We start from the raw sequence: 13,310 nt of genomic DNA on the forward strand, positions 1-13,310 counted from the left end.
TACATGTAGTCTGTTTGTCTTAGGGATACTGTTAAGGGGTGATAATGTGCAATCATTGGTTCTAATGTTGATCTTACAGAGAAATATTTTCTTTAAATGTAGATAAATGTTATTTGCACATTTGCCTGACTGCCATCTAAGTTAGTCTGTCATGCCTGTTCTGACTGTTAAAGGTTTTCAAAATAGAAAAATCCAGGTGTTATGAAGAAACCCATGAAATTTACTTTACTGATGGAGAATATCTCTTTTCCTGGATAAATGAAAGAAACCCTGTCAATGGCTGAAGCCTGTTAGTAATTTTTTGTCTCACCCTATTGTTTGTCTTGGTTTGTCAACTTTTGCAAGATTTATTTTAAGTTAGTATATTATCTCTGCTTTAAAAAAAATAAAATCATGCTATTTGCCCCTATTTTAGCCTGAGTGCTTTGACTAGACTCCATCAAGTTGTCCTTACTCTTGCTTTGCATTCTGTCTCTTCCCAAGTATGCAAAACAGGGCTTGGTAGAGTGCTACAGGCTTGTTGATAGCATGTAGTCATTCCTCAAATAGCATAAGCATGTGCAGTCCCAAATAGCTTTGTGTCAGATGTTCCCCATCCAGTAGAGTTAATTGCCAAAGTGTAATTTTTCAGCATCTGGTGTGGACTATTTTGCTTGCCTGCATGGAACAGATTTAACCACTGAGAAGGTTTCTCCAGCTGGTGGCAGAAATCGTGAAATACTTGTAATCAGTAGGTCTCTAATAGGTTGAGGCTCCCTCTGGGGAGAGCATTGCTAAGTTTTTCACAGCTAGAAGCCGCTCTCTGTACATCATTTCAAAGCCCAGGGAGGTGTTAGGCCTGACGTGGGGGGAGTGAAAGGAGAAATTTCTTCCTTAAGAAATTTCAGCTTCAGCATTTTATTTAGTGTTCAGGTCTTCTGAATATGGGGTTGTTGTAAAAGTGGTTGCATTCATGTGTAACTTTTCACTGTAGAAATAAAAAGTAAATGGCAGTCCGTGTTAAAACAAGGGCATTTTATTTTCTGAAGCTCAGCAAATCAGGAAGTAGAAAAAGAAAAGCACAAATTCACTTTAAAACTTCAGCTTTTTCCTTTAATGTTTACATTTTGTGTGGTTTGTTTTTTTTAAAAAACAGATTTTACTATAATGAAGATAATAGCAGATACTGTTCTTTTGCTTTTTTGTACTGTAAAACATTCACATCTATCATAGGAATGTCGTAAGGATTACTATGTTGTGTGCAATGGGCACTTTTACTGATGGCAGACGTAGAACCTCATTTAGATATGTATTGCTTGAGTTCAAGAAGAGGCTGTTTTAGTTTAAGCAGAAGAGGTTTATGGTACATATTTGGCAAATCTCATTCCATGTAATGCATAAACACGCTACCTGTAAATGCTGCCTTTTTATCAGAGTGCACAGAAGTGCTCATTCACTAAAATTTTTCTTCAGTCCTCCACCAGGACTCCATCTGTAACAATTTTGTGTTAAATTTTATGTTGTCAACGTTGTCGTCTGGTATAAAGAAATATTAGTGTATTCCAAAAATTTGGGAGATAACCATTTTAAAGATTTCTTAATAATCAGAACAAAAGCAGGCAATGACACTAGATTATTTTGTTTTCAGGAAAAACATTTATCCTCAACAGCTGCTTGGAGGGAGGCACCATAATAAACATTACATCTGTACAAAGAGTGCCATGTATCATTTTGCGGACAATCTGTGTGATAGGGTAGTTTTTATAGTGACAGTGAAATAAGTATCAGTCTTTTTTTTTTTTTTTTTTTTTCTTGTAAGGTTGCATCACAGCTGTTTGCAGCCTATTCTTCTCTGTTTCTTTGCACATGAACATCTGTAGCATTTCTCCTAAAGCTTTAAAATCATGCATGTTCAGTATGGGGTTTTTTTAACCTGAGATGCAACTGTTCCAATTTATGTTTGTATTCACCACCCCCACAGCCTGCAAGCAAACCTTGCTCTTAAGGTTGGCTTATCAGGAGCTACATGTCTGTGGCTGCTGTCTTCAGTGCATGTAGTACAGTCTGTTCACGGATTTCAGAGAAGTCTTTCACCTGACCTGCTTCTCTGTTGAGGTGCTAACTGTATGTGCTCAGAATACTGTTCTTTATTTGCGGCATGCTATATTGGATCCAAGTAGTGAGAAACTGTCCTAATAAATTACGTTATTGACCCACAACAGATAAATGACATTGACTCTAGCTTTTTTTTTTTTAACCTTCCCTTCTTTTTCCTTCTCTTCGTTGCCTTTTTTTGGTCAAAAGACCAAAGCAATTCAGTATATTATTTGGCACTATCTTTGGTGCAAATATAGTTTTAACCAAGGAGGGAAATAGAGGTTTTCTCTAAATGTGCCTGCCATTGTTAAAAAAAAATTATACTTCTTCTAACCTGACTTCAGTAACAGCCATGTTTTGTGCCTGCTATATGGTAAATTACTTTAACAACATGTAAACATTTTGTCTTAGAGTCTAAAGGAATTTAAAAATTTCTTCTGGAAAGGAACAAAGCATGCAAATTAGTTTATACACATACTTCCATTTTGAATATTGCTATACAGACCTGCACTGCCTGTGAATTGCATACAGGTTATTTTCTTCTCTATCATGAACAGAAAGCACAATTATTTCTTTAATTACATTGAAGAGCTGCTGCTTCATTCCTTATTAATTTATCAGTTTCCCCAGCCAGGCTCACATTTCTTTCTGACTAAATTTCTCATGCCAGATAGTTGTCACTGCTGCTGGAAAAAGTGAAGAGGTAAATAAGACAACAGGTTTTTAAAATTATTTCAAGTAGTTTTGGAGATATCAGGCATGCTTAGAAAGAAATGGCTCAAATCTTAAAATTCAAGTGTATGTTTGAGATGCTAGTTGATCCATCTCCAAAAATCAAGAGCTTTTGCAGTCAGCAATGGTGGTGTCTTCAATTGCTTTTGTCAAGATCACTTTCTTATTTTCTCCTTTGGTTTGCTCATGGATCTCAAGACTTTACATCTCCTAATTAAGTGTACAGACAGCTGAAGGGGTCTACCTACTGACAGCTACTAAATGGGCAAATAATATTCTTTCTTAGAGAAACCATAAACCATAAACCAGTCAGCTTCCCTAATGAGGAATTATATAAGAAGGTTAAGTTAGTCTAGTCTTAAACTTCATGTTTCCTTTCTCTAATTCCAGTTCAGGGGCAAGATCTACGTTCTTACTACTTGAAATGAAATCCTAAAATGGTATTGTCATTTTCCTAATCACCAGAACTTGCCATCTATGTAATTTTAAGGTGGGAAGGAGCCTTTTCCATAGGCTGCAGTGATCCGTGCATCACTCAGGAATGTTTGGGGCAACGACTCCCCTGACCAGGAGATCTCCTGAAGGTGGAGGTGCAGTCAGCCTGTGTACCTGACCATAACACACTCTGACTGAAATACAGAGATAGACAAGTGCAATTGTTGAGAAACATCTCCAGTGATGCATGTCACCCCAGTGGTGTGCCTGTTGCCTATTATCAAGTTTGTTTGTATTTTATTATACCAGCCAGCCCAGTCTTAACTTTTATTAAACCATGAAAAATTTAACTTTTATTAAACTAGTTATACATAGCCCTGTTGTAGGTGTATCAGATATGATGAGGTGTTATACCTACTGAATGCCTGTCTGGCGATTATCCAGGGAGCATCAGACAAAAATATGTTAAAAGCATGACATGGCATTTTAATGCACAAGAAATAGGGCGTCATTTCATGAGCAGTGTTAAACAAATTGTGTAAAATGTCCATTAAAAGAGCATGCAGTAGAGGGAGGATCAGATTTTGTGAGAACTTGTTAAAATGTGTTCAGAATGATGCAGTTATGGGGCAATGTTTGAAGCAATTAATACATACAGCAAAGTAAGTAAAGAGAAGTAGTCTCCAGAGTTTTCTTTCCATTCCTTCATTTAGTGATCTTATCTTTCTGTCTGGTTTTCATTTGTGATTCTATCTGTATTTCTTCTCAAATTAGGACAATATTTGGTTTCTTTATCATAAGGTGCCTTTTTTAGTACAGAGTTACTTAGGGCTTCCCGCTGTATGTGTGTCTGCTTTGTTTTCCAGGAAGCCATTGTATGGATTGTTTCAGTATAATTCCACTATGATTGGACTAGAATCATTAGCTGATCCCTCAGATACCTGGGAAATTATAGAGACTATTGGGAAAGGCACTTACGGTAAAGTCTATAAGGTTGCCAATAAGGAAGATGGGAGTCTGGCAGCAGTAAAGATTCTGGATCCTATCAGTGTAAGTAAAAAATATTAAACTGTAACTTCATTGTTAATTTGAAAGAATTCTCAGAGCTGACATATAAATCAAATGTGTAAGATATTGAAAGCGTCCTGAAGGGAACAATTTTGCAGAATGCATTGACAGAAGGAGTTTGGTACCAGCACCTGAAAGCTGCAACTTACAATTTCATCATCTTGTATGTTATTTGAAGACAGCATTTGCGTAGTTTCTTTTTTAGGTCTATGTAATTCTTCTGGTACAAATTTAGATACCTGTGCTCGGAGCATGCAAATGATAAGGTGGCACAGAGGCATTCCTCTTAGGGGCCTGCTATAGCAGGGAAAATACAAGATGCTGTTAATCTTAATGTTCTTATTTTATTCTGTGTACTCCCCAAAAGAATTACTTTTCCCATCACAGAAGTACTGTGAACTTTAGGATATTTTATAGTTATGTTTTATAAGTGGATAATACTGCAAGGCAATAGTTAAGATAAAAACAGAAGAAGAGCACAGCCCAAATTCTCAGAGGTAGTTCTGTGCTAGCTGCAGTTTTAGTGGGTACTGAATGCCTAGGTCCCCTTGAGAACCAAGGCCCTAGTTTTCAATGGAAGATTTAATTGGCAGCTGCTCAGGTTGGATCAAACTGGAGTGTGGTCATGACAGCTGGGCTAAAATATTTGCTAAAAAAAGTTAACGTTTCTGTCGTCTACCACTACTGAAATTCATCTTGGTTTTCTCTTGTGTAAATCTGAAGAAGGTAATAAATTACATCCTTTTTAGCAAGTGCAAAAAAAGGAAAATGCATGTAAGAGCTTAAATTTTCTAACAGTCAGTCTGTGCAGAAACAAAAATTCAGTGCTTAAATACTGTTCTGAGTTGTGGCCTGTGTGCTGATATGAAACAGTATTTTGTAAGTGTCACAGAATTCTTTCATTTAATTACATTTGCTTATTTCATGAGTTTTGTTTTGTCTCTCTTTAATTGTTTCTGGTATATGTCTTTTCCTCATAAGAATGTGTTTGTTTTTACTGATGTCGCCTTTGAGGTTTTGTTAAATTGTTCTCTGGTCCCATCTGATGACCACAAAAAAAAGAATGAATCAAAGGTTCATGTATTTACATTTAGCTTACACATTAAAAATATGTGTATTTAAAAACAAGTTAGAAAATAATACACTTTTAAATTTCTTATTTAGAGAACTAAGCAAGGTTAAGTATAACTTTTACTTTTCTGGTTAAATGTGTTATGCACTGAAAGAATCCTTGAAGAACAACTGCTTGCTTTACGCAGACTTCACATTTCTGTATGTAAAAAAAGCAAAAGTAGCATGATTTGGTGTGGCTTAAAGTTACAGTATTGAGAGTACTTTCAGCTACATTAAATTAAAACCATTTAAAAGTACAAACTAATTAAAAAATGGTTTTTTTTATCCATGAGAGTTTGCTCTTGCTTTGTACAGGCTTACTGTGTTTATATGTTCTATATGTTTGTGTTTTTTATTTAGGATGTAGATGAAGAAATTGAAGCAGAATATAATATTTTGCAGTTTCTTCCCAATCATCCTAATGTTGTTAGATTTTATGGGATGTTTTACAAAGCAGATCAATATGTGGGAGGACAGCTCTGGCTAGTACTTGAGGTAAAAACATTTTGATAACGTTACATCTTAACTAGCAAATGTTGTTGGGTTTCTGTTTTTTATTGCTAGAAGAGTCACAGGCTTTCATGATTCTCTGATTGGGGCCGTTAATCAAAGGACTGGTGAGAGATGATGTGTGGTAGCCTACTGTTGAAAATCACATCCAAACTTAGAAGTTTGTTTAATAGATAATGTCCTTGCGTTTTATTTTTGTTCAAGTTGCTACATTCTGCCTCCAAAACAAGCAAGTACTTTTGATAAGAATGGTTTGCCTAAAAACAGCCTGATTTTTTTCATATTGGAGGAAACTTTAGACAAGACATTTCTCTGAACTTTGGAGAGCTCAAGCACTTGAGAGGAATGCAAAAGATGATGTAGTTGTAACATGGAGGACAGTTAAACATGCTGCCTACTGCAAAAGTGAACAGGGAAAATGTAATGGGAAAGTCTGTTTTTTGGTAATTTAAAACTAGAGGCTGGTTGTTGTTGAAAACCTAGCAACAGAAATGCCTTGTTAACTCTTCATGTTCAGTAGCAATTAGTAGTCTTGCAATGAAAAATGTATTTTGGTGATCTCGTTGCCAGTTAAGTGACTGCCAAAGATTGTTGCAAGATGAGAATTTCTTCTACGTGTTTTCTAGGCTTAATTGATAGAGAGCTTTGCACAGACTGATGAGCAGTAACAGACCATTCAAACATTCCTCTCTTATAACTAGACCGGTAAAAGTTAGCGTTCACTTTTTAATTACTGGTCATTTTAGAAATTCCACTCCCAGTTCTTGAATGGTGACTGGAATCAGAATAGGGAATCTTTATTTCCACTTTAAGCTGTGAAATCTCAACAATACATCTAACTTATATGTACTGCAGAATTATGTAGCTTGAATGAAAACTTTTGGGTGTGTTTCATCTTAAATTTCAGTAACTATTAAAAAAGAAGCTTTAGAATTTTTGTTTTGGTGTTGTTTTTTACTGTATGCCTGCTGGCTTTGTGTTGAGTTTGGGCTTGGTTTCCTATGTGTTTTCTTTTTTAATACAAGTGTAGTGTATCCAACAGATGCATGAGATGTGGTATTACATATAACATATTCTATGTAATAAAATTGAATGTAGAATTTTGAGAGAGTTAGGTGTTTGTACAGACCTTATAAATTAAGTATGTTCATTTTAGGTGTGTTTTGGTGGACATTATCCAAAGTTTTAAAGAAATTTGACATTTTAAAAATTGTATTTTCCTTATACGGATAAATTTAACAGACAAGGCAAACTATTTCTTGCCTTGGAATTTATGTGCAAATCTATGTATGCATAGCAGTTACTTTTTATGTTATAAATTAATGAGACTTTTTCAGTAAAAGGGAATACACAAAGTACTCAGACTTTGATCCCTGAGTCTTTGATGAAATATATTCATTGGATGTGTGACTTCCAAAATATGTAATAAAAAGGTGGATTTTTTTTTTTTTCTTTTTCCTTTAGGCACAATTTTGCTGTGCTTACTCACTACAAGCAGGACCTTTGATAAATGCCTAGGATGAGGAAGGGTAGCAAAAGTGGACACCTTAAATATTTTTATGATGATGCAGTTCTCGGATAGGTATAGCACAGGCAACTGTAAAGCAAGCTTCCCTACTTTTCCATCTAAATGTGCATCAGTCCACTTTTTGAAGTACTACCCTTAGGTATAAAGCGGTAATGAAGTTTACAAGTTCATTTTGTCCCAGATCTTTGCTGACTGTCAAGAACAGTGTCACTGACAGCTGCAGTAATGTTTGTGGGATATATTTATTTTCAGAGTCAGTCATTCATTTAACATATGCTACCAAACAGCTGTCAGTCTGTACCATTTTTCAGTCACAACCAGCTTGGGGTTTTTTTGAAGTGAGGGCATGCTTGTCAATTTTTTTATTTGCAGGCTAGAGATAAGTTTACTACAGCCTGTCTCAATAGAACATTTAGTGCAATAGAGGCAAGAAACAAAAATCTTTGACTTAATGGCTTGTCAGCAAATGGTTAAGCATGGAATGAAAAACATGCACTTTCTCTCATGAGATGATGTTCTCTTGTAAATACATTTGATGATTGATATTGAGCTGAATGCTTCCACCTAATTTATTAAAAAAAAAAATAATCCCTACTAATTAATTTTAAAGTAAAGTCAAATTCCTGCAGAACCCATCAATATTTTCAGGGATGAATTTTTGCTTCAGGAACTTATTTACATAAAGGATGTCTTTTTTTATCATGTGATCTGGTCCTTTCCATGAACTAAAACTTTTAGTCTAGTGAAATTTTTTGATGCAAGGGGAAGTTAGTAATAAATTGAAGGATAATATCGACATATCACAGAAATTAGTGATTGAACTGATAGACAATTCATAAAAGCTATTTGAGAGATGCAAAACTTGAGGGTTTGTAGAACTTCTGTTTTCATACCATTCTCCTGATTTATGCTGTAACATTTTAAACTTAATACTGATAACATAAAATGAATTTGTGTTGAAATGTATGTGATTTCTGTATGGCAGAAATGTTGCTGCCTACAAAAACAGGTCTAGAGGAGAAAATTCAATGAAAGAAAGGCAATCAATTCTCCCATCTTTTTTTTTGTCGAACAATTGTGAATATTAAAGTAAGTAAGAAAAGGACAGAGAAAGAAGAGAAAGGAAGGAGGCAAATAGCTGCTTAGAAGTGCATGGACAGTAAACTAATGGTGTGAGTGAAAACATATTTACAAGGATTCTAATTTTACTTGTTTCTCCTACTCTTTTGATGTATGGCAGCCCATTAGTGGGAAATGCTTGCAAGAAGCTGCTTTTCTGGATCAGAATGTTTCATCTCAGTTGTTGGCAGCACATGCCATCAAATCTGAGTATAGAGATATGGCTTCTGTCTACTTTATATTGCCTGCCAGCAGGAGCATTGATGGAGTGAAGGTTTAAAATGACTGTAATTTGTTGCCTCCCAGTTATCAAGAACATCAGTCTTTTCTGTCTGGCCTTTTCTTTGCACAAAAGCAGTTTTTTGAAAAGACAATGCACGTATTATTGTGAAAATACTCAAATAATGTAAATTGGACTTATCCTCTTCTAACAACAAAATATAGTCCCATTCGTAATATTTTGATTTTTAGTTACGTTTTATAAATTATACTTTATAATCTTTGGTTTTAACTTCCCTCCCCCCACCCAGGCTGCTGTGATTTATTATTAACATTGCTAATAAAATATATTCTAAGGTGGGGTGACAACATAAATAATTGCAAGGTAAAAATCTAGTTGTTCCCAGACTTGTGTTGTAGTGCAGTTTTGCATGGTAGGTGTTTACAGCCTGAACAAGTATATTGAGTAACTGAGGACTTGCCTTGCTTCCCCCCCCGCAACTCCTCCCTTCACAGCTGTGCAATGGAGGTTCTGTCACAGAGCTTGTCAAAGGCCTGCTGAAGTGTGGCCAACGGTTGGATGAAGCTATAATCTCATACATCTTATATGGTGCTCTCTTGGTAAGCATGTTCATTGGGCTTGTAATGACAGCAGAGGGTGCAATTTACTCGTCTCATACATACATTTTCCATTTATAAAGTATGGTAATGTTGACAATATTATGCGGACTATTATAGCAGCAGGGGTTGTATCAAGCATGTAATCTGGTGGACAGATGTTTCTATAGAGTATGTACAGATTGTCTTCATTACATTCCCTAATAGTAGGGTAATTGTTTTTAAATAAGGGAGTAAACTTATTTTTGTTACTGCTGGTATATAGGGCCTTCAGCATTTACACAATAACCGGATCATTCATCGTGATGTGAAAGGGAACAACATTCTCCTGACAACAGAAGGTGGAGTCAAGCTCGTTGACTTTGGTAATGACCATTTCCCATTTGTTTTCCTGATACATGCAGTTTAGCCAAAGGCATCTGTTTACTTTCCCCTGGGAAGGCAGAATACCATAGTGAGAGACTTTGTCAGAAGGATACTCGGAATTATTTTAAGAAGGAAAATGGAGAAGGAACCTGGTACAGCAAGAAAAAAAAATTCTAACCAAAAATCAGTAATAGACTTTTAACTTGTAAGCTTAAACATAATAATTTAATAATTAAAAGTAGTTCTGAAGGTACCATTTTATTTACAAAGCTCTTTTGCATTTCATAAGGAATGTCAGTTTCAGGGCAGTTGTCCTCCTAATTTAAATTTAGATATTCTGTCTTTTGCATATGAAAAGGAAACATTCTTCTCTCTGAAGTGGCTTTTGCTAGCCTTAAGCATATTTTTTTCCCTCTGAGCACAAGGTAAAATGGTCCCTTGGGTCCAAAACCCAACATCCACTTAATTTGTGATTATTGCTGTTAGATTTCAGCATTGCAATTCTGGAAACGTTGTAAGAAACGGGGGGAGAGAGAGACAGACAGATAGATAGGTAGATAGAAGGGGACTCGGCAATAGAATTTAACTCAGTTCAGCAATTTTTTTTCCCTTTAAACATTCACTTAGAAAAGTAAAGAAATGCTGTAGTCCCTCAGATATGTATGCAATGGAATGGACAATTTTATTAAAGGTAACAGAAACAGATTATTAGTAATATGATTTATTAATTAAACCATATAATGTGTAAAGTGATCGTCATTGAGAATAGCGTTGTATGACTAACAGATGTTTGTTTAGCAGTGCATGAAGGTAAAGAAGAATGTTCACAAAATGAGACTAGTGTAAAACGGCATGCCAAAAACTTCTGCAAATAGTAATATTTTTTAAAAAATCAAAAAATATTAAATTTATGCAGTGGAAAGAAAATTTGATACTATGTTGTCATGGTATTATAAATTTAACATAAAAAAAAATCTATTCACAATGCTAAAGTAAGTTGGGAAACAGGAGACTCTGTCCCTATCTTCTAGGGACAAAAATTCATTATGTTGAATGTTAAAGGCAACAATTAAAATAGTGCTGGGAGAAACATACAGCCTGAAGCAAAACTTGGAGTGAGTCCCTGACCTAGTACAAGGTAGGAAGTTCCCTTCTCATTTGGGGGAATTTTGGCAGCATGATCTTTCTTTATAACGACCACATTCTGGGAAAAGTTGGCTTTTCTCCCCAAAGCAAAACGAAGGCCTCAGCTGCAGTGGAAGCTTAGCTTGGAGCTCTGGCTTCCAAAGGTGGATCAGCATGCTGCAACTCCAAGTGGCACATTCAAGGAAACTGAGAGCCCCAACCTTTGTGGTGTCCCATGGATCTCTCTGATTCCACATTTAGGCTTTAGGATATTTTCCTACTTTTTAAGTTACAATAGGAATTCTAGAAAATCACAACAAATATGACTACCTCAGAAAAAGACATGAGTTAAATCTCGAGTGTTTCCTAACACTTAATTCTGAGGAAATGCCAAGAAATGCCCACATATGTGGGCTTCCTGACTAAAGAAGCATCAGGCACCAAGCTTTCATTAAGTTGCTATTTTTACCCTCTAGTCCACTGCCATAGTCACAGAAGGGACTCTGGGAGTGAATTAGGACTGAGTCACAGGTGATACTGTTTGTAGAACTGTTTGTCTCATTTGTTGTAGAAAGTGGAAGATATATAGTGAAAAATGCAGGGAGTTCAGGAAGAGAAGGGACGAGCAGTTCAATTGAATGGCATCAAATTGGTGACTATTCTTACTTCTGCCAGTGTTTCTCTGTGACATTGGCAGGTTGCTTGCATCAAACTTTTTAGAACTGGCCACTCTGTTCCTCATTTTCCCAACAGTTTGAAACATCTTGTCTTCCTTTGCAGAAGAGCTAAGTGTTCTCGAACTGCAGCTGAGATCTATTACAGCTCTACTTGAGGCATGTGGAGTGCCTGAAATCTGAAAGATCTGAGATTAAGTACCCCAAAACAGTGGATGCTTTGGATATTTTTAGGTTAATCACTGGAACTAATAATCCTCTCCCATTTTACAGGAATGTTAAGGAGATTTATTGTTTGATGAGGAGGGAAGGAAACATGTCAAAAGAAAAAGAAAATAATAATTTTAAATTTAGTATAGGATTGGATATACTAAATAAGTAACTAGAACTTAAATCAATGGGGATAAAAAAAAAATTAAATTACTACCTATTTAGTGAACGAGATCCATTCTGTCCGCAGAATGAGACAGAATCTTGAAGAAAAAAAAAAAGTTACTTCATATTCAAGGCTGCACATATGGATATTAGGTCACAGAGAGGATTACACAGATATCCTTAATTGAGGCTTTTTTTTTTTTTTGCCTTTATTGCATGACTTTACAGCTTGCTTTTTCAATGTAACACGCGTTTCTTCTCTCAAGTGCTCTCGACAGCATGATATATTTGAATAAATGTTGGTAACAGTGTAAGTCGACCCAAAATGTCTGCAACTTATCATTCATTTATGCTCATGCTCTCTCACTCTCTCCCCCTGTCTCCCTCTCTCAGCTCTTTGGTATTCTACACTGTTTTGGAGTGTCCATAGATAGCAGTTACAAATTAAGCTAGCTGAAGAGACATCAGAGTTAAATGCACAGAGGCTTGCTGTAGGTCCTAGCCATTAACTGTTTCACAGCAGTACTCAGGAAATCACTGAAGACTTGCAATCACACTGGAAAATGAAAAATAAATACAGGCTTGAATGTTGGAGCCAGCAATCAAATTATTTAACTTATGAATTATGAGTCCCAATTTCTTATTTATTGGCATCAGGCAACATGTGTTATATCTGTTTCTGCCCATTTTTGTCTCTGGGTAATGCCATAGGAGCAGACCACTGTGGTTTTTGGTTTTAAACAATTTTAAGGTGGAATATGTTTTTAAGTCAATATTGGTTTTGTGTCAACTTATTGGAATGCTCCTGAACTCTACAATTCAATTATATGTTGACCAGAGCACAGAAGAAGATTTGCTGCCGAAGTTCATTCTGATTTGTTAACGTTGTTTGATTTCACTTTAGTTCGTTCTTCCTTTTTTCAGTTGTGCTTCAGTAGTCCAGTCACAGTCAGCAAAGCACTGAAGCACAGGCTTTGTTTTAAGCATGTGCTTAACTCCCTAAGTACAAGCTGCAGCGTGAGCTTGATCTTCCGTGCTTTTCTCAATAGGGAAAGACTTAAGTAAGTGCATAAATGTTTTGTTGAACAGGAGCCTCTGCAAATACTCTAGGGAACAAGTTTCCTGCCAGTGGTGTTCAGGGAGTAAATTTCTGAAACAGAAGTTTTAAAGTCAAATTGTAATTTGGGTAGTTACTGTTTATACTCATGAAAATAGCAGAAAGAAGTCTGTGATATTTAGGTGCCAATTGAATGTTTGAGTTTGAATGAAAGTGCTTCAAACTGAGAGTCATTCACAAAATACCTCTCAGCAATCCTGAACTAAAACAGCAAGCTGAAATTAATCAAAGAATT

At 35.9% G+C, this 13,310-nt stretch overlaps 1 protein-coding gene across 14 annotated transcripts in view; it reads left to right on the forward strand.

Moving 5' to 3' along the window:
• MYO3B (myosin IIIB) overlaps nucleotides 1-13,310 on the forward strand; it is a 213,651-nt gene that overhangs the window by 26,352 nt on the left and 173,989 nt on the right. For all 14 annotated transcript variants that reach the window (XR_011324318.1, XR_011324319.1, XM_069781384.1 and 11 more), the window contains 4 exons: nucleotides 4,110-4,293; nucleotides 5,785-5,919; nucleotides 9,317-9,421; nucleotides 9,684-9,783. Coding sequence is in view for 12 of the 14 variants with exons in the window: in XM_069781384.1 (XP_069637485.1) it covers nucleotides 4,110-4,293; nucleotides 5,785-5,919; nucleotides 9,317-9,421; nucleotides 9,684-9,783 (524 nt within the window). In the remaining 2 variants the exon portion in view is untranslated. The remainder of the gene's footprint in view (nucleotides 1-4,109; nucleotides 4,294-5,784; nucleotides 5,920-9,316; nucleotides 9,422-9,683; nucleotides 9,784-13,310) is intronic.

This window comes from Haliaeetus albicilla, chromosome 4 (genome assembly GCF_947461875.1).
Source record: "Haliaeetus albicilla chromosome 4, bHalAlb1.1, whole genome shotgun sequence".
Classification (NCBI taxonomy): domain Eukaryota; kingdom Metazoa; phylum Chordata; class Aves; order Accipitriformes; family Accipitridae; genus Haliaeetus; species Haliaeetus albicilla.